This window comes from Lepidochelys kempii, chromosome 15, assembly GCF_965140265.1.
Source record: "Lepidochelys kempii isolate rLepKem1 chromosome 15, rLepKem1.hap2, whole genome shotgun sequence".
Classification (NCBI taxonomy): domain Eukaryota; kingdom Metazoa; phylum Chordata; order Testudines; family Cheloniidae; genus Lepidochelys; species Lepidochelys kempii.
The window spans coordinates 10,305,786-10,325,729 of NC_133270.1; the positions used below are offsets into that span (position 1 = coordinate 10,305,786).

The 19,944-nt window shown below is 46.5% G+C and overlaps 1 protein-coding gene across 3 annotated transcripts; it reads left to right on the top strand.

The window, feature by feature from the left end:
- The first annotated feature begins 5,532 nt into the window (after nt 1-5,532).
- Nucleotides 5,533-19,567, top strand: PRKAB1 (protein kinase AMP-activated non-catalytic subunit beta 1). 3 transcript variants are annotated; one of them, XM_073313409.1, is made up of 8 exons: nt 5,533-5,692; nt 13,330-13,506; nt 14,485-14,651; nt 16,334-16,427; nt 16,748-16,862; nt 18,146-18,279; nt 18,669-18,737; nt 18,818-19,567. In XM_073313409.1, exons 2-8 carry the CDS (start codon nt 13,339-13,341, stop codon nt 18,893-18,895), a joined length of 825 nt encoding a protein of 274 aa, XP_073169510.1. In that variant the 5' UTR covers nt 5,533-5,692; nt 13,330-13,338; the 3' UTR covers nt 18,896-19,567. The 3 variants fall into 3 exon arrangements, with proteins under 3 accessions (XP_073169510.1, XP_073169511.1, XP_073169508.1); XM_073313410.1 differs by having other exon boundaries at nt 5,541-5,687; XM_073313407.1 differs by lacking the exon at nt 5,533-5,692 and adding an exon at nt 5,888-6,577.
- Nucleotides 19,568-19,944: the final 377 nt, after the last annotated feature.

Genomic DNA, 19,944 nt, shown 5'->3' on the forward strand with positions numbered 1-19,944 from the left:
CCTTGAGGCTCCATGGCCATTCTCAAAACTGCTGCTCAGCTGCCACCTATCCCCATGGGTGCTGTGTTTCCACCCATCAGCATTTGCAAAGTCCCCCAAGCGCTGGTGCCAACACATAGCTGATGACTTGCTGAGAGCCCTGGGCACCCCAAAGCAGGATTCTCAGAAACATGCCTGTCTCACCAGCGGAGCCTGGGCCTATGAGCATACACAGAGCACACCTAACACCTGTTACCTGCCTCTGCCCCCAATCAGGAGGGCCAGAGGCAGGCCACTGATGGATGGAAGGGCAGCAGAGCACCAGCACAAAAGACAGCTAGGGGCGCTGGGAAAGGTCGGGCGAGTGTGAGAGAGGTATGGAGTGCGAACAGGAGATCGTTTTGGCTGCTAGAGTGTGGGCTGTTTAAGCAGCTGGCGTGGCTTAAGTGCCTGGTTCCAGAAGAAGGGCTGCAGCTGAGGCTCCCAAGTGAAGGGAGGTCCGTGTCTCTGGCCCAGCAGCCAGAAGCTTAGATGCCTAAATCCCTGCTCCCTGCCCTGTCCTCAGCATGTCCTTCCTGGCCAGCTCGGGTGGCTTCCCATTCAGCTGACCAGTTTCTGAAAATCCCTTTGTTAGGTGCCTAACTCTTCCCATGCACTGTATGGGGAGCATGGATGCATAGCTCAGGGCTGAGGATTCCACTAACGGCAGGCCACTTAGGGTGCATCTACACAGCAATGAAACACCCACGGCTGGCCCAGGTCAGCTGACTCCGGCTACAGGGCTATAAAATTGCTGTGTAGACATTCAGGAGCCTGAGCTCTGGGACCCCAGGAGGGTACATCTACACTGCAGCTGGGAGTGAGCCTCCCAGCCCAGGGAGACAGACTCATCCTAGCTTGGCTCGAGCTAGTGCGCTAAAAATAGCAATGTGGACATTGCAGCTTGGGCAGCTGCTTGGGTCTCAAGCCCAGTTCATGGCAACCAACAAAGGATGTTTCTGAAACAAAATATGCTTCCAGAGACCCCAGCAGCTGCTGACTGAAACTGATATTCTTGTCAGTTTCACTACTGCTGTTCTAGCTGGGAGCCTAGGGCCATGGATTCCAGGGCTGCCTGGCTTCTGGCTCTGTCGCATCAAGCTTGAAAGCTGTGAGAGCCCCCTAGGTTTCTAGGCTCCTGCTCCATGGCAGGGAACCTGGCAGCTCTAGAAACCCTAACATGGAGGGGCTACCCCAAAGCTGTAGACTCATGAAGCCCAGGGTCTCTGGCAGTGGTCGTTCGCAGGATGGGCTGCTCAGACCTGGCGGCCCTAGGTTTGCACTGGAACCCTTCCTGAGGCTCAACAGAAGTTTGTCAAACCGGAGAGATTTCTGAACAACATCTCAGAGTGATAAATTGGCAATTTCTGACCAAAACTCTGTCCAGAAATTCCAAGCCAGCTCTAATTATGACATCATTATTCTGGACAATAAACAAAATCCTTTCTAAAATTAATTTCTGAGTATGACGTTGCTTATCAGTTTTAATAGTAGGGCCATGTCCTGCTTGCTTTACTGACCTGAGTATTCCTCTTGGACTTCAAACAGGCTACAGATGGTAGTAAAGGGAGACAGATTTGCCCCTTTCTTTTTGTTAATGATATAATAAAAAACATGTATCATGTAGAACGCTTTATCTTGCAAATTTTTTACAAACGTTACCTAACTGAACCTCACGCACCACTTAGATGATAAAGAGCTGAGTGAATAATACTTAATATGTAACTTACTCAATTAATTTTGCTTTTTGCAGCTTGTGGAATGTCTGTAAGTGGATTGTGGTTTTTCTCAAATGGATCTGTTCAAAATTATTCAATGAATTTTTTCAGCCATTTCTTTCACCTTGCGGATTCCCATTTGAAATGCAAGCTATGTTGCTTAATTGTGATTGGTCACCTAGGTCACATGGTATTGTTTCTGTTCCCTGACTGGACAAGTATAACCGTTACAGTAGAGTTTCTGGTGGGATCACTCATGGAAAGTTATTTAAAATTAGTTTTCTGTAAGCATTTGAATGTCCAAGCCTAACATTTGCTTTCTATAAGCATTTGGGAAACTCTAGTTCATACATGTTAATGGACAGTGAACACAAAGGGACTTGAACACACCTGGAGCAAATTCATTTAAAAATCTGAATTTATATTTAAAAAAATGTTTGTGCAATATTCACCTATCTTTACTATGTATCATTATCTGAAAAGGACAGCCTAGGTATACTTAATACTGCCTCAGTGCAGGGGATGGACTACATGACCTCTCGGTCCCTTCTTGCCCTACATTTCTATGATTTACAACTATCCCTATTTTACAGATGGGAAAACTAAGGGGGAGAGAGATTAAAATGCTTCCTAAAGGCAATATAGGGAGTTGGTGTCAGAGCCAGGATTAAAACTCAGGACATTTTTATCTCACTTTCTCTCTGCTAGGTATTTGTGCAGCTCTCACTGCCATGGCCATTGCACCAGGTTGTCCTATCAAATTATAGAGAGCATATGAGTGGTCCATAACTAGACTTCTCTTTTCACTGTGCACCATGTGCTGCTCCTGCCATTTACTGGTGGTTCGTGGGTGCTGAGCACCCCCTATTTTTTTCTTCGGTGGGTGCGTGAGCCCTGGAGCACTCACAGAGTCAGCAGCTATGCCTGCTACCAGCGGGCCCCTTTCTCTCTGACACGGGACTGCTTTACAGTCACACAGTCCAAGGCATGGAGGCTTTGAATATCTTTAAAGCAGGCATGTGGAATAGATAGGAAGTCTCACTCAGACCCAGCCAGAACACATACAACATAGTGATATCACCCAAATGATGCTCTAGCTATCTGAGGCTTGGACAAGCACAGGATCAAATGTTTAATATGCTGTGGATTCCAGAAAGAGGTGGTTTTATTTTTTTAACTTGACAGAGAACAGAGGAGTTAAGTTGGACTGTGAAGGAGAAGAAGAATCTAGAGTAGGGGAACCTGACTAGTTAAGGAACATAAAAAGTCACAGAGAAGCAGTAGCTAGGGTTAAGAAAAGCAAAGAAGAAAGTGTGATGTACTAAGTAGCCTACAATTTTTTGGTAATGTTTTTATGGGGTGTTACGGCTGCTCTAAGAAACCCTGGAGACACCTGTTCTCAGTTTATGCTCAGAACAGACAGCAATAATGCAGGTTTCTCCACCTGTCCTCACCAATGAGCATAATCTTGACCTGGAGGGACTGGGTGAGAGGGGGAATTTTGTATCCAGGGCCTGTTCAGCCCTTGGTCTCTCTGCTGAGACTGTCAATGAAGGGGAGCAATTAATGCCAGTTGTTGTGGTTGGGCCTGAGCTAGAAAATTCAGATCTGGATCCAAACTCTGGGAGTGTTTGAGTCTGGGGTTTTGGCTCAAGTATATGCCTACAAACAAAAAACTAACGGAGTGCTGGCCCTGGCAAGCTTCCACCCAGCTCCTGTGTCAGTAGGCCACAGCCCTGACCTGGAGGAACCTGACAGATCATGAACCCCAGAAAGTAAAATCAAATAAAGCTCTCTTTCATATCACATGTTAATGTTAGTACATCCATTGACTTGGGTTTCGAGTGACTCGTGTTTGTGAGATGTGTGGGCAGCGCCTCTCAGCTGACTTTCTCTTTGCTATGGTGACACTTCTCTCCATGTGAACCACTTCAGAAATCTCTAAGGATGCCTTAGCCATGTTCCTGTTTCACTGGCCACACCCCTGCCACCAACAGCCAAGAAAAGGCTATAAAAGCTACTATGTAGCTCTGCACCACCCAGGGTTCCCCCAATGCTGGGGTTAAGCCTTCCACAGCCACAGAAACTGGTTTTAAAGCAGCTCTGCACCAGCAGAGCAGCACAAAGCTTCCATCGTGCCCTGGAGAACTAGCTTCATAGCTTTTTTGGCCCTATAGAAACTACACCTGATGTTGCTCCCAATTAACTGAGTGCAAGTTATGCCATTTCCCTCAATGAGGGCAGGATTAAGCCCTACAGCCTTTGCAAAATTACCTGCCCCCATTTGACTCAGCCCAGACATCTGCCCATTTGGAAAGTGAGACACACTTCTCACCAGGAACATTTTTAATTACACTTGGCATTTTGGATTTTCTTGCTAATTAAATGTTTTAAAGAAACATATGTGCAACCCTACAAATATAGGAACCTGTTATGCAAGAATTTTAACTAATTCCCATTCTGCTTTAAGCCGGGTCTAGCACTGAGAAAATGAATGTTAAGGCAAGTGTGCTGAGGCGAGGGAGTGCTGGACAGGGTTGGAATACCCCCAGCTCCCTTTTGCACCAGCACAGGAGGCTGGCACTGGGGGATGGGGGGCAGAGTTATATGCTGTGCCCAGTTCTTTCCATCACTGCGGTAGAGAGTGGGGCAAATAGGAAAAATCACAGAGGGGGCCCCAGAAACTGTATTTAAAAGGAAAGGGAGTAATTCTATTGCTGTAATAAGCTAGTCCATGAAAAAGCTCTGCCAGACCCTTTCAGCATTATTTCAGATAATCTCCTGCTTCCCACGTCTCCAGCCTTAACTGCTGTAAGAGAACTGGGCTCCAAACACGGGATGTATGGGACAAAATTATACTTTGGCACATGGGAGAATCCTGGATGTGGACATGCTGGTCAGGAAATGGGATGATGATTTATAATGCACGGACAGCACTGTTATGGCCGTACATAAAACAGGCCAGTCACTGGTGTAATGTCAGCCAGGCCTGGTAACTCACGGGGAACGCATTCCCCATAGCTCTGAGCACAACCTGAAGTGCTCCCACTCATCTCTAGGGCTGCATTAACCCTGAAGCCTAGTGCTGGCAATTTAAATGGCAACCTTATCACATAGAATATCAGGGTTGGAAGGGACCTGAGGAGGTCAGCTAGCCCAACCCCCTGCTCAAAGCAGGACCCATCCCCAATTTTTGCCCCAGGTCCCTACGTGGCCCCCTCAAGGATTGAACTCCTGGGTTTAGCAGGCCAAAGCTCAACCCACCGAGCTGTCCCTCCCCCGCTTGTTAGCGGCTGCCCTGCAGATCAGAGCCGAGGCACAAGAAGGAGACACCTGGCTATGAAAAGCGGTGCCATGGGGTGGGGGCGGCGCAGAGTCTTGGAGAGCACCCCCTCCCCCACGTATCCTCCCCACCTGCCCCACGGCTACCCCACGGCACGCTTGCAACGCGACGTGGGATCCGTTGCACGGTCAGCGGCTGCTGCGGAGCCGGGGGCCCCTGAGGCGCCCAGGAAGGGGCATCCCCTGAACGGCAGAGCCTGGGGACAGGTCGCTTGGCGCCGCCCCCCCGCCCCGGGCTGTGCACCGCCCGCGGGGCTGACGATGGTCCCGCCCCCCGAGGGGCGGGGCAGAAACGCCTGAGCCCCGCCCCGGAGTCCTGCCCGAGCGCGGCGCCGACAGCCGGAAGTGCCGGGACGAGGGGCGCAGACTGACCGGAAGTTCAGGGGAAGGCGGCGCTAGTGACCGGAAGCGCAGCTGCCGGGGGGCAGGTTCGAGGGTGACTCCGCGGACGCGGGGAACGGTCGGAGCGGAAGCCCGCCGCTGGGGGCAGGGAGAGGGGTGCGCAGGAGTCGCCGGAAGCGGAAGCAGCCCGGGCGGGAGGACGGACGGACGGACGGACGGGGCAGGATTCCGAAGGGGTTTCTGAGGAAGACTCGGGGGCGGCAGCCGGTGAGGTGCGGGTGGCGGGTCCCGTCGCTCCAGCCCCTGCCCGCTGGGTATCGCCGTGAAGCGGGGGGTCTGTGCCCGGGGCGGAGGCGCTAAGCGGCCCGGCGACCTTGAGGCGATGGGTGGCGAGGCCCGGCCCCGCCCCGCCCCGGGGGCCCGTGGAAAGCGGCAGGGAGCAGGCTGGGGGTGGGGCTGAGGGGAAGGAGGAGCGGCCTGGGCCCCCCGGCGGTGCCGTGACCCGCGTGCGGGGCGGGCTCCCCGCGCTGCCGGAGAGGAGCCGGCGCTCGGGGCTGAGTTCCGGGCCAACCCGGGCCCGGGGGCTCTTGGAGCCTGAGGACGCTGCCCCCTTTGTCCGCGCTAAGTCGGGGAGTATCCGCGCCCCACCTAGCGGGTTCGGGGGTCTCATTTCTGATAGACACGTGACCGCACCCACCAGCGCTGACACGAAATCACCGCGGTCGAGGGGGGCCATGGCGCGAGAGCGAGCTCCCCCCCCCCCCCACCCTTGGGAGCCGCCCGTGCGGGGCCCGGTGGCGGCCCACGGCAAGGGAGCCTTTTGCGGCCGCTGCCAGTGCAGCATCGGTGCTGGAGCGAGGTGGCGGGTTTCTGCTGCTCTCTGTAGTACAGCAAAGAACGAGACTCCGGCCTCAAAAGGGATCGTGGCACCGGCGGGCTCTTTCTGTAGAGTAAAAAGTCACGAGTCAGTTTCACGCTGCCCCTTTACTCTTCTGGGATAGACTCGTAGAAACGTAGGGTTGGACGGGACCCTAGAGGTCATCTGGTCAAGCCTACTATGTTGAAGCTGAGCCATGTATACCTAAGTCATTGCTGACCAGTGGTTTTCTAACCTGTTCTTAAAAACTGCAGTGAGAGGGATTCTACAGCCTCCCATGGCAATGGATGCTAATACTTAACTATCCATATAGTTTGAATGGTTTTCCTCCTATCTAATCTAAGCCTCTTTGCTGTAGATTAAGGTGATCACTTCTTGATCTAGTTTAAGTGGACAGGGAGAACAATTGATCACATCCTCTCGATAACAGCCCTAATATATTAGGTCTCCGTTCGTCTTTCCTCAAGACTGAATATACCCTGCAGTTGGCTTTTTTTGTTTTGTTTTTGTTTTTATTTTAAGAAAAACCTTTTAGCCTTTCTTCATAGGTTAGATTTTCTAAACAGTTTATCATTTTGTTGCTCTCTTCTGGATTCTGTCCAATTTGTCCACATCTATTTTAGACCGTGGCACCCAAACTGAACACAGTACTCTAGCTGAGCCCTCACCAGCACTCAGTGGAGCAGTACATTTATGACCCATGTTATACATACAACACTCCTATTAATACATCCACTTAGCCTGGTAATAATTTCTGCCTATAATTAGTGTCTTTATTAAATTAGGTCACGTAATTTTTGTATTTTCGCAGTAATAAATGGGTTTAGTAATTCTGGACTCCAGGTGTTAATGTTATACTAATAAAGTGACATGTCTGTCTGAGCAAATGAGGGAACTCTTGATCTAGATCTCAAACTAGGGTCTGTGGACCCATGGGGGTCTACAAGTATATTCCAGGGGGTCTGAGAGTCATGTCGGGGGGCACTGGCCCCACTGATCAACACCCCCCCACCCCCGTGCCTCCTGCATGCTGTGGAACAGCTGTTCAGGAGGGGCAGGAATGGGTGTACTCGGGGCAGGGGTGTAGCCACGGGTGGGCCTGGGTGGCCCACGGCCCACCCACTTAGGATCCAGGCCCACTCTCCAGTGCTTGCCCCGCTCCACCCGCCCAGCTGGTACTCCAGCCGGAGAATGGCGTTGGGGCACCAAGGCTTGCTCTGTTCTGCCCACCTGGCACTCCTGCCAGAGCAAGCGCCTGCACCCCTGCTAGAGCGCCGGTGGGGCAGATGGAGCAGGATAAGCCCCTGCCGCCTGACTGGAGCACCAGGCAGATGGAGTGGGGCAAGTCCCCGCATCCCGACCCCTTCTCAGGCTGGAGCTCCGGGCGGAGTGGGTAGGGCCTGGGAACGCCCATTTTTCTGGGACCCTGGATTGGCCCAGTGGCTACTCTGCCACTGGGAGGAGAGCGAGCAGGAGCCTAACGGCGGTAGAGAACTTAAAAAAACGTAGGCCCGCCGGCTAGGGGAGCTGGCCCCGGCATGGGACGGTGGGATCTGGAAGGGAGCCATGCACGCTTGAGAGCAGCGTCTCCTCCCGGAGCTGGGTGAGTACCTGGGGAGCCCCTGGCCAGAGGCTCTATCCATCTGCAGAGGATGGGGGGAGGTGGACCCCCTGTAATTGCCTGCCCACCTGAAGTTGGGGCCCACCCAAATATCCCATGCTGGCTACACCACTGGCTCAGGGGAGGGGTGGGGGAAGAGGAGGGGCAGGGGTGGAAAGAGGTGGGGTGGGGCCTTGGGGGAACGGGTGGAGTGGAGGCAGGGCCTGCGCTGAGCAGGGGACTTGGGGGCTTCGGAAAAATTTTAAATCAAAATGGGGGTCGTCAGGTTGCTAAAGTTTGAGAACTGCTGAGACTATGGGATAATTAATGGACATCTTCCAGGTGTGTTCTGCTGGGGTCTCATCAGAGTTTGTTCCTTGAGCTTTAGAAAAAATAAAACTATGAAAACTTAACATACAGAAAAGAAAAGGAGTACTTGTGGCACCTTAGAGACTAACCAATTTATTAGAGCATAAGCTTTCGTGAGCTACAGCTCACTTCCTCAGATGCATATCGTGGAAACTGCAGCAGACTTCATATATACACAGAGAATATGAAACAATACCTACTCCCACCCCACTGTCCTGCTGGTAATAGCTTATCTAAAGTGATCATCAGGTGGGCCATTTCCAGCACAAATCCAGGTTTTCTCACTCTCCACCCCCCCACACAAATTCACTCTCCTGCTGGTGATAGCCCATCCAAAGTGACAACTCTTTACACAATGTGCATGACAATCAAGTTGGGCTATTTCCTGCACAAATCCAGGTTTTCTCACATCCCCCCCACCCCCATACACACACAAATTCACTCTCCTGCTGGTAATAGCTCATCCAAACTGACCACTCTTCAAGTTTAAATCCAAGTTAAACCAGAACATCTGGGGGGGGGGGGGGGTAGGAAAAAACAAGAGGAAACAGGCTACCTTGCATAATGACTTAGCCACTCCCAGTCTCTATTTAAGCCTAAATTAATAGTATCCAATTTGCAAATGAATTCCAATTCAGCAGTTTCTCGCTGGAGTCTGGATTTGAAGTTTTTTTGTTTTAAGATAGCGACCTTCATGTCTGTGATTGCGTGACCAGAGAGATTGAAGTGTTCTCCGACTGGTTTATGAATGTTATAATTCTTGACATCTGATTTGTGTCCATTTATTCTTTTACGTAGAGACTGTCCAGTTTGACCAATGTATATGGCAGAGGGGCATTGCTGGCACATGATGGCATATATCACATTGGTGGATGTGCAGGTGAATGAGCCTCTGATAGTGTGGCTGATGTTATTAGGCCCTGTGATGGTGTCCCCTGAATAGATATGTGGGCACAATTGGCAACGGGCTTTGTTGCAAGGATAAGTTCCTGGGTTAGTGGTTCTGTTGTGTGGTATGTGGTTGTTGGTGAGTATTTGCTTCAGGTTGCGGGGCTGTCTGTAGGCAAGGACTGGCCTGTCTCCCAAGATTTGTGAGAGTGTTGGGTCATCCTTTAGGATAGGTTGTAGATCCTTAATAATGCGTTGGAGGGGTTTTAGTTGGGGGCTGAAGGTGACGGCTAGCGGCGTTCTGTTATTTTCTTTGTTAGGCCTGTCCTGTAGTAGGTAACTTCTGGGAACTCTTCTGGCTCTATCAATCTGTTTCTTTACTTCTGCAGGTGGGTATTGTAGTTGTAAGAAAGCTTGACAGAGATCTTGTAGGTGTTTGTCTCTGTCTGAGGGGTTGGAGCAAATGCGGTTGTATCGCAGAGCTTGGCTGTAGACGATGGATCGTGTGGTGTGGTCAGGGTGAAAGCTGGAGGCATGCAGGTAGGAATAGCGGTCAGTAGGTTTCCGGTATAGGGTGGTGTTTATGTGACCATTGTTTATTAGCACTGTAGTGTCCAGGAAGTGGATCTCTTGTGTGGACTGGACCAGGCTGAGGTTGGTGGTGGGATGGAAATTGTTGAAATCATGGTGGAATTCCTCAAGGGCTTTTTTTCCATGGGTCCAGATGATGAAGATGTCATCAATATAGCGCAAGTAGAGTAGGGGCTTTAGGGGACGAGAGCTGAGGAAGCGTTGTTCTAAATCAGCCATAAAAATGTTGGCATACTGTGGGGCCATGCGGGTACCCATAGCAGTGCCGCTGATCTGAAGGTATACATTGTCCCCAAATGTGAAGTAGTTATGGGTAAGGACAAAGTCACAAAGTTCAGCTACCAGGTTAGCCGTGACAGTATCGGGGATAGTGTTCTTGATGGCTTGTAGTCCATCTTTGTGTGGAATGTTGGTGTAGAGAGCTTCTACATCCATAGTGGCCAGGATGGTGTTATCAGGAAGATCACCGATGGATTGAAGTTTCCTCAGGAAGTCAGTGGTGTCTCGAAGGTAGCTGGGAGTGCTGGTAGCGTAGGGCCTGAGGAGGGAGTCTACATAGCCAGACAATCCTGCTGTCAGGGTGCCAATGCCTGAGATGATGGGGCGCCCAGAATTTCCAGGTTTATGGATCTTGGGTAGTAGATAGAATATCCCAGGTCGGGGTTCCAGGGGTGTGTCTGTGCGGATACAGAAATGATTGGTTATTGTGAAATAAAAGAAAAAGTAATTGAAACTTGAAATAATGAGTTAATTACTTAGAAAGTTTGGCAACACTAATGTTTTAAACAGATTAATAGTAATTATCAAGTATTTAATTTTCTTATACAACTTCAGTGTTTGTTTCTGTATATTGATAGTTTGTGTATGGGATAGATGGGACGGGAAGGGTTCCTATCAGTATTACAATTAGTAATTGGATTGGTGAGTTGGCAGACTTCGGAATTTTTATCTGAGATACTTGAGTCTGGATATTGTAACTTCATGGGATTGCTAAAAAGGGAGATTGGAAGAAGTTCTTGAAACAGTGCATCAGTGAATTGTTGATGAATATTACAAAGACTTTCAGTTATAAATTTTCATAAGAGAAAACTGATTCAATAAATAACTCTTAGTGACTCTTAAATTGGGGGTTAAATCTAGACTCTCATACTTGTTACCAGCGATAGAAAAGGCTGCACTTGTGCAGTATGCTATTAGACATTTAACTTTATCATTCCAATATATATCTGAATATTGATACAAATTTGGCTGGCGAGCAGAAATAGGAGGCTCCCTGTAACCCAGACTTAGGTGGGGCTTTGGACACACCCCTCTCATCAGTATCTCCCATTTACTACCATAGGCTGCTCTCTCCCTTGCCTTTCTCTTTCCATTCATGGTAAAGGGAGTAACGGTGCCTAATCCAGGATTTGTGGATTTCAGTTATTTTCTTCGTGCCTCAAAGGTAGGTGTTGCAATGCTTAAGACCCTTTGTGGATCTGGGCCTTAAGCACTTAGGGGCCTTAGGGCATGGCTACACTTGCAGATGCAGAGCACTGGGAGTTAAATCAGCCTTCGGAGACCGCAGCAGGGAAAACCTGCCGAGTGTTTACACTCTTAGCTGGAAGCGCACTGGCGTGGCCACATTAGCAACTCTTGCAATGCCACAAAGAGCAGTGCATTGTGGCAGCTATCCCAGCGTTCAAGTGGCCGTAACATGCTTTTCAGATGCGGGGGGTGGAGTATGACGGAGTGTGTTGTGTGTATGTTGGGGGGGAGAGAGTGGGTTTTTGGGGTGCTGAGAGTTTGTCAGCATTCTGTCTTGTAAATTCAGACCCCACTCTCCCTGCCTCTCTCTCTCACACTCACAGCAAGCAACATTCCACACCAATGGCTTGCTTTGTCCTGGAGCCGATAAGTATGCCGGCTGTCAGAAAGGGGATATCCGCATTCCTACAGCCGATTCCAAAACAATGACAGGAGTGACCACTTGACTTAAGGGGATTATGGGACATTTCCGGAGGCCGATCAAAGCACAGTAATGCAACACCTCGTTCACACTGGCACTGGGGCATTTCAGCCGAGATGCAACAAGCGTTATGCTACTTGTGCAGGAGGATTACCAGGAGTGCTCCAGCTGCAGAGTCCAGGCGCTCTAAGTGCCTTGCCAGTGTGGATGGGTCGGGAGTTAGGGCGCCTGGGGCTGCTTTAATGCACTCTAACTTGCAAGTGTAGCCAAGCCCTTAGTCTTGCTGAAAGCCAATGGAACTGAGAAATGGAAGTCCCAGAAGCCCTTATGAAAATTCTATCCCAGATCTGGGGCTGGCTTGGTATACTGGTGGGATCCATGAAACCCTGACCTGAGGTTTAGTGGACTTGACACCTGTTACACTGGGAATGAGACTTTTTAAAAAACAATCCAAGTAATTAATAAAACTGAGTAAACTGAGGAAGAAATTATCCTCTTCCCTCTTTTTCACAGTTACTCTGGGTAAATTCATCAGCCTGGTTTTGTTCGTTTTAATAATAAACCTTGATTAGACAAATGCACCACCTTCAAACATCTGTCTCCCTGAATCTCAAAAAGAGCTTATCGCCCCTATAAACTTTCTTATAGTAGGTAGATCTTTCTGAAAACTACTGCACTGGCTATATTTGAAGAACATTTTATTTAAGTAAAATTGTTGATATTTTTGTGGGTAGTTTTGGGCCCGGACAAGTTCTTATTGACATCAATATTTGTGTGGGGTTGATTTTTTTTTTTTTTTTTTTTTTTGCCATTGACTGTAGTTGTTGCCATTATATATGTGTATGCCTATATTGGCTGGCTTCTGCATAGAAAAAACATAAGTCTTCGTTAACAGATAATGAAAGAAATCTTCCTTTAGCTCAAGTTGTAGAGATGTTGTTTTTGGGGCTCCAGGACTAAGCACTCTGATATTAGCTCCTGGTCATCTTTTGAGTGGTACAATAGAGGACCTTATCTTATGATGAGTATCTCTGAAGGGCCTCAGGAGACACTGAGCTTTTGTGACAACCACCTGCATGCTGTGACTTCAAGGTTGCCAGGATTTACTTCGCAACACAAAATAAACAGGGCTATATGCAAAGCTTTCCTTATAGTTATCCCTTTTGCCTTAGGAGCAAGCTTGTTGTTTTACGTACAATATAGTATATTTTAAAGATGTTTGTAGGGTAGAGTAATTGAATGATTTTCTATGACTCTGTAAATCAGAAGACCAGGTTTTTATTCCTAATTCCTTGCTTAGTGTCCTATCCACTGGTCCGTGCTAAGGGTGTGGAGTTGGGTCAGGGGGTATCTGTATGTTCCATTCCTCCAGTGTCGCTTATAAAATACAAGTCAAGCTGTTATGGTCTACTGATTACTATGCTTTCTGTCAGTACTGTGTGTGCATGAAAGGAGTAGGAATATCTTTCTGCTATTTTTTATGGCTGCCTTTGTGTTACTGTGCATGTCTAATTTATCACTGTCTGTTTTGCCGTGGGTTTATTTCTGTAGTCTCTTCTAAAAGCAAAGTGGCAGAGCTCAAATTTCACTAATATGTGTGTGTCTCAGTAAATAAGGCTATTTCTTTTCTTTTCAGGGCCTTAAAATGGGGAACACAAGCAGCGAGCGAGCGGGTATGGAGCGTCATGGGGGCCATAAGACGCCCCGAAGAGACAATTGTGGGGGAGCCATTAGTACAAAAGAAGGTGATAGACCAAAAATCTTGATGGATAGTCCTGAAGATGCAGACTTGTTCCATTCTGAGGAAATAAAGGTATCATAAGTTATGGCTCCTCTTCCGTCATAACCCTTGTAGCTTAGACATTCTATCAACTGTATTTTTGGAAGTCATAAATTTAGCCAATTTTCTGTATAAACTCAGTTTTAGAAACTTGAAGCATTGCTGACTTTCTCTTTTTTTAAGGGAAGAAAACCTTATTTCTTTGTTCTTCTAACCTTTGAGCAGATTTCTGCAAATGAAATACATTTTTCACAAAAATTGTAGAAAAACGAATAAGATAATAGGCTCTAATCCCTTGCCCAGTGTTGTCTATTAATGCACCACTTTCCTTTGCTGTATCTTTTTATCTCCTTTTATGCTTTTTTTAATCACCCGACTCAGTAACATTCCAGGTGATGATTCTTTCCACTTTAAAAGTTCTGTCAGAGTTCCCTAGTTAGTTTCTAATAGTCCTAATTTTGGTCTGTCCCCCTTGTTGGGTGTAATAAGAATGTTTAGCTCACTGTCTTCCAACTTAATTGATCATATGTTGCATTAAGCTGTACCCTGCAGACAGCAATAGCCTTCCTGTGGTCTAGTTGCAAGTTCTCTCTGGAAGGCATTTTGCAGGGTCTAACAAATGCCTTATAAAAGAAATTCCTTTTTAATTATTTTTTACTCCTCAGTTTAAATATATGCAGCTACTTTGTGTGCTTCTCCCACTCAATGATAGTTACTTCTCTGGTTTAATTGTTTTGCATTCTGTTTTAATATCTTCTGCCAATTTGGAAGGCTACTAATCTTTCAACTCATGGGTTATTTACAAACTGACTTGCAAACTGTTGAGATACCAACTTCTGTCTCTAACAGTGACTACCTGCATTTGTTTCCAATTTGTGGGAATGTTGAAGAACACGCATAGGGTTGAGGATACCTTTGGTCAAATGTTACCTTTCTCTAAGCTTACCTCTCCTTTCACAGGGCAAAGGAGCCAACGTAGAACTTCTGTTGAGTAAAGTTTTGTGCTTCTAGGCTCCACAAGAGAGAGAGGAATTTCTAGCTTGGCAGCAAGATCTGGAAGTGAGTGAAAAAGCCCCTGTTCAAGATCGGCCAACAGTCTTTCGCTGGACTGGGGGAGGGAAAGAGGTTTATCTATCAGGTTCCTTCAACAACTGGAGTAAACTTCCTCTTACAAGAAGGTAACAAACTGGTTAGGTTGCATCACTGGCATTCTATCTAAAGTTGGAAACAATTAGGGTCATGCTATTGTTATGCTTAGATTACTGCATACTTCTGTTAGCTTTGAGAGCTCTTGAAGAGAGAAGTTATAGAAATCTTAGCGTATCATGCTGAATGGTGGGACTCTTTGACTGCCAGAGGTGAAAACTTTGCCATGGAAATAGTTATTTGCTTGGCACTATGGAAAAGACATACACACAGTCCATTCCATGCAGGGTTTACTGTCTAAAGGTAGATGTAGAAGATGGGACACACTGGGAAATCCACAAGTGGAGATAATTTAGTGTGTTTTTAGGTATTTTGCCCCAAAGTGTTTTAGGGACTTCAGTAAAGAGGGTGATGGCTTGGTGGTTTTGAGAAGGGCATTCCATGCATAAGCAGCATGGGAGAAATTATGGAAACAGGAGTGGGGAAAAGGGGACCAATGGAGCATCAATACTAGGATTATTTTCAGACTGGACAGATTGAGCGGGGAATGTAGTGGGAAGCAAGGCCCAAGACACATGCCAGGATGGAATTATCAGGAGCTTTGGAGGGACAACAAGAAGTTTAAACATAGTGCAGTGCTTCAAGGGGGAGGCAATGGAAGGATTCAAAGAACTGGATGCCAGATCAATAAGCGAGGGAGGTAGTTTTGGCATGGTGGTCTGCAGAGTTTCAGTGTAGTCTCAGATCACAATTTAGACCTCTCCTAGCAAAGGTACAAAGAAATAATAATGGCGAGTGGGGGAGAAAAGTAGGTTTGTCTCCTACAGAGATAATGTTTAGAAAAAAGGGACATCTGTCCCCCTTTAATTTGCAATTGGCAGTCACTATAGTGAATAAGTAAACCCTGTTACAAAGTCCCTGTTGAATAGACACTCATTCCAAACTCAAATAGCAAAAACAGCTTCTCTGGGAACTTAATCTGCAGACTTTGCCCCCTTCCCTGGGAAGAAGTGAGGAATGGAGGACTCTTAGTGTTGCATGACCCATTGGCATGTGTTCACATGGCATGATTTCTTTCTATCTGAGCTACTGTGAAGACCTCAAAACAGGCAAGAAGCTCAAAGCACAGGAATGACAGTCTGATCAAACTGCATCTACTCAAAGCAGTTTTTCTGGCAGTAGTTAAGTTACTGCTTTCATTTTCACAGTTCTTGTTCATTTGATGGGTGAGATTTGTGATGGAAGATACTGAAAGTCAAGGATCTATTGCAGTGAACTTACCTTGTATGTGAAGCTCTGGCTGATGAGCCCAAACTAATGTGCTCTTACATTGTATTGAGTAACGAAGATGCGAGAAGAATGGCTTTTCAAAAACATAACATTAACCCTTTGACACCAGGAGCCTGGATTTTCAGGTGATCGGTGTTAATGTAAAACGTGCAGCTGTGCATATGAAGAGATGGGACTCAGCTGTCACTGAGGGGGTACTCATTAGCTTTAGCTGGTTTCTGTACATTTAGATTATTGCATTGGATTGCCTCAAGTGCTCTCTTAAAAGGGTCAATAACTTCAGGAACTGTCTGAAAGATTCTGTTTGAGATTTTTGCATTCTTTTTATCTTTATTTGCATTCTTTGTAATTGTAGCGAGTCTGTAGATGGACAGATTTTTCAGAATAAAATGTTAATTGTTTGTGTATTTATCTGAAATCACAGCCACAATAACTTCGTAGCAATCCTGGATCTGCCAGAAGGAGAGCACCAGTACAAGTTCTACGTGGATGGTCAGTGGACGCATGATCCTTCGGAGGTAACATTTTTATTCGATCCTGCAGGTTTACAAGATGATTCATGCACATGAATGAGAGAAATTAGTTGGCTTCCACGCTAACCTAAAAGAAAGGGCCTTTGCTAACAATAGCAATTGGTGGTTTGATCTGGTGAAATGTTCCTGGCCCCAGCTGGCCTGTACCAATCTGAGGCTAGTAATGCTGTCTGCCTGTTAAATAACCAGAGGCTAAACAAGAAGTAGGTGATGAGGACTGTGGGACATTGGTTTTTCAAGTCTGTAGAATATTAATAACCTGCATACCTTCTGAATTGTGACTTTTTGCCTCTGTTTCTTCCCAGCCAGTAGTAACCAGTCAGCTTGGTACGGTTAACAACATCATTCAGGTGAAGAAAACTGACTTTGAAGTATTTGATGCTTTAATGGTGGACTCCCAAAAATGCTCAGATATGTCTGGTATGAATCCATTTGTAATCTTATACCATGTGCTTGAAGTTACATAAATACCCTCTACGTTTAATTCCTGGTCTTGAATTAAATCCCCAAAGTAGAAGAATCTCACTTTTTATACCCAATCTGTTGGGGATATGTGCAGGGACCATGAAATGTAAAAGGAGAGAAGCTGGAATTAGTGAGGAGATTGAAGCAGAGTACAGGTCACTGATCAAACCCCATCTAGATTAGTAGTAAGTCCTTGCCATTTGAATGTGTGACATGAAGTGGTGATTTCAGACCACTCCCCGGTGAATCAGTAGCTAACTCAAAACAGATACTGAGGTTGACCGCTTTGACAGCAGTTTGAAGGTCATGGAGACTCACCTGTCTCTGACCCCTTTTTTCAGGATTGTTGTGTACTTGTGGGGAATGCCATGGCAGCATTCTGGGTACCTGGAGGATTTTGTTTCTATTTGCAAGCTTGGCCCCTTTCATATACACTAAATAATTTCAGTAATATTTTGTCACCAAGAAGGGGATTTTATTCCACTGTTTGCCAGGACTGCCAAAAACTAGCATAAAAGCAAATAATCTGTGGTAGCACTTAGTAATGAATGTGTGCTACAGAAATACTGGGCCAGGAAATCTCTTTCCCCCACTCCCCTCCCACTCCCTCAAAAAAAAAAAAGGGGGGGAGGGGGGAAGAGGGGAGAACAGGACCAACCCTTGAAGTTCTGACTGTTGACCCTACCCACCTGGTCTCCCGTAAGCAGACTCTGGAGTCTTTAAAATCATCTCTTGGGCTTCTTGCTAAAGATCTTTGTGCTTGAGCTTCACAAAACTTCCCAAATTCTGTAACCAGATTCTGAAATTTGGGTTCCCTTTGCATTCTGTCAGCTAGTACTGGTCCCATATTTGTGTGCTGTTGGAGTAGAATCTTGCTGATGAGCAGACCAGTGTCAAGATTAACCCGGTATTATGAACAGGAACTACATACTGAAATGATGTGACAAAACTTCCTACTGTGCTATGTAGCTGCAGCTTGCAAGAGCCCTGTCCTGAGTGATGGTTGTATTTTTTAGTTTGTTTCTGGCTCAGCAGGAAATGTGTCCCAGGAAACCAAAGATTTCATCTAGAGTGTACAGGAAGTGTGGCATCTTTATAGTTTCTGGAGGATTTACTCTATAGCGCAATTAGCTTCTGTCATACACAGGTTTCTGGATGTGAAATTACTACTGCAGCTTAAAGAAGATAAACTCTTTACAGGTACATTAAGGTTAAATATTTTACCATCTCCCTAACAGAGCTATCAAGTTCACCCCCAGGACCCTACCACCAGGATCCCTATGTTTGTAAGCCAGAGGAACGTTTCAAGACTCCACCTATTCTTCCACCACACCTGCTGCAGGTGATCCTGAATAAGGACACTGGCATTTCTGTGAGTGGACAACTTTCTTCTTTGGGTCAGGGTCAAGTATTTAAGAGGTTAAACGTGCACTGGAGCTGCTTTTAACAATCCCAAACCTTGGAAATGTCCCCTAGTGGGTGAGATCTTTATTACCGAAGTCCAAACTGATCCATTATCTTAATTGATGCTTTTTCAAAACCAAAACAGTTTCCCCACCCATAAATCCTAATCTATACCCTGCAAAATTATCAGAACTTCTGAGAACATAGCAAACCTGGTCCCGCCTTAAGTGATCTTTGATCGTATTGGAATTTTGACGGGGAGCCAATACAAAGATTTGTTGAGTGGTTGCCTGGGAAAGACAATATGCCATAATTTAGTCTTCCACTCTCTGTCTCCTCCCTTTATATGCTTTTCAGTGTGATCCAGCTCTACTTCCTGAGCCCAATCACGTCATGCTGAACCACCTCTATGCGCTTTCTATCAAGGTAAGGGAGTCCTACCTTATCACAGCAGTTGCATTTAGTTAACCATTACATTGTGCTAATTTGTTTTCCATCTTCCCTAGGATGGAGTGATGGTGCTCAGTGCCACTCATCGTTACAAGAAAAAATATGTGACTACATTGCTGTACAAGCCAATATGATTAATCCTGCGGTTAGTGAGCAGGTATCCTGGGGCGATGAAGTGCCAGAGGGAACAATTCTTCGTTAAACCAAAACATATGCATGGCCTATGCTATTGTAAACAGACTCTGATTTCATATGGTTTTAAAGACTTCACATTTGTTTCATATTTGCCTTGTTCTTCCAGTGCCATCTGGAAGTTTTCAGACTCAGCCAGGACCAAAGAGATGACTGGTGGTGCTGCCATTTTTTCAGCTCAATAACAATTGCCTGGGATCTACCAGTGAAATCAGGGTGGGAAATGTGGGGATAGTGACCACTCAAATATCGTTCATGAGTGATACAGGCTGTGGAAAATAATATTCTAAGAAGTGCAGGATCCTTGCTGACTGAGTGGCTGTTTTTATCATAAAGCTCAAACATTCAACTGTATTACCACCAAGCTCCCCAAGAGCCCATTCCCTGGCTCGACTGACTACGCGTGAAAAATGGCATTCTTTCTGTTCGCAGCTTTTTTGGGCAAAGCCAGAGATGCTGCCGCCACTCGCTATTTCTTTGTTTGTTTGTTTAATCAGTAGACGGGGGTTGAGTATGTTTTCCAATGTGAGTGACGCTCTTGCATTGTTTCTCTTGGGAGAACTTCGAAATAACTTTTCCTGAGTGGAATTGCTGATAAAGAAAATTGTTCTGAATTGCAGGGTTTTGTGTAGATCATGTAATGCACCCTGCGATAATCTGTTCCTGTAACAGACTTGTAGCTCTCTTGCCAGTAAGGACTGATTTAAACTGAGCTGGGTTCCTATAAGGAAATTGACCAATTTAGCATAAGGACTTTAATTCTTCAGCATCAGCTTTTATCAAGTTGATGGTAAGGTGATTCCAAGTTACTTTAAAAACTGGATAGTAAATGAGATATTGAGGGGACAAGCTCATCTGCTACCATAAGCAGCTGCAGCCCCTGGGAAGTAGCACTGCACCCCCTTATGTCAAGGGCTGGATTGGCCCTGAATCTATATTTGCATTTGACTCCACCAACTTAGGCTCATGTGGTCTCTGCAGCAAGGACTCC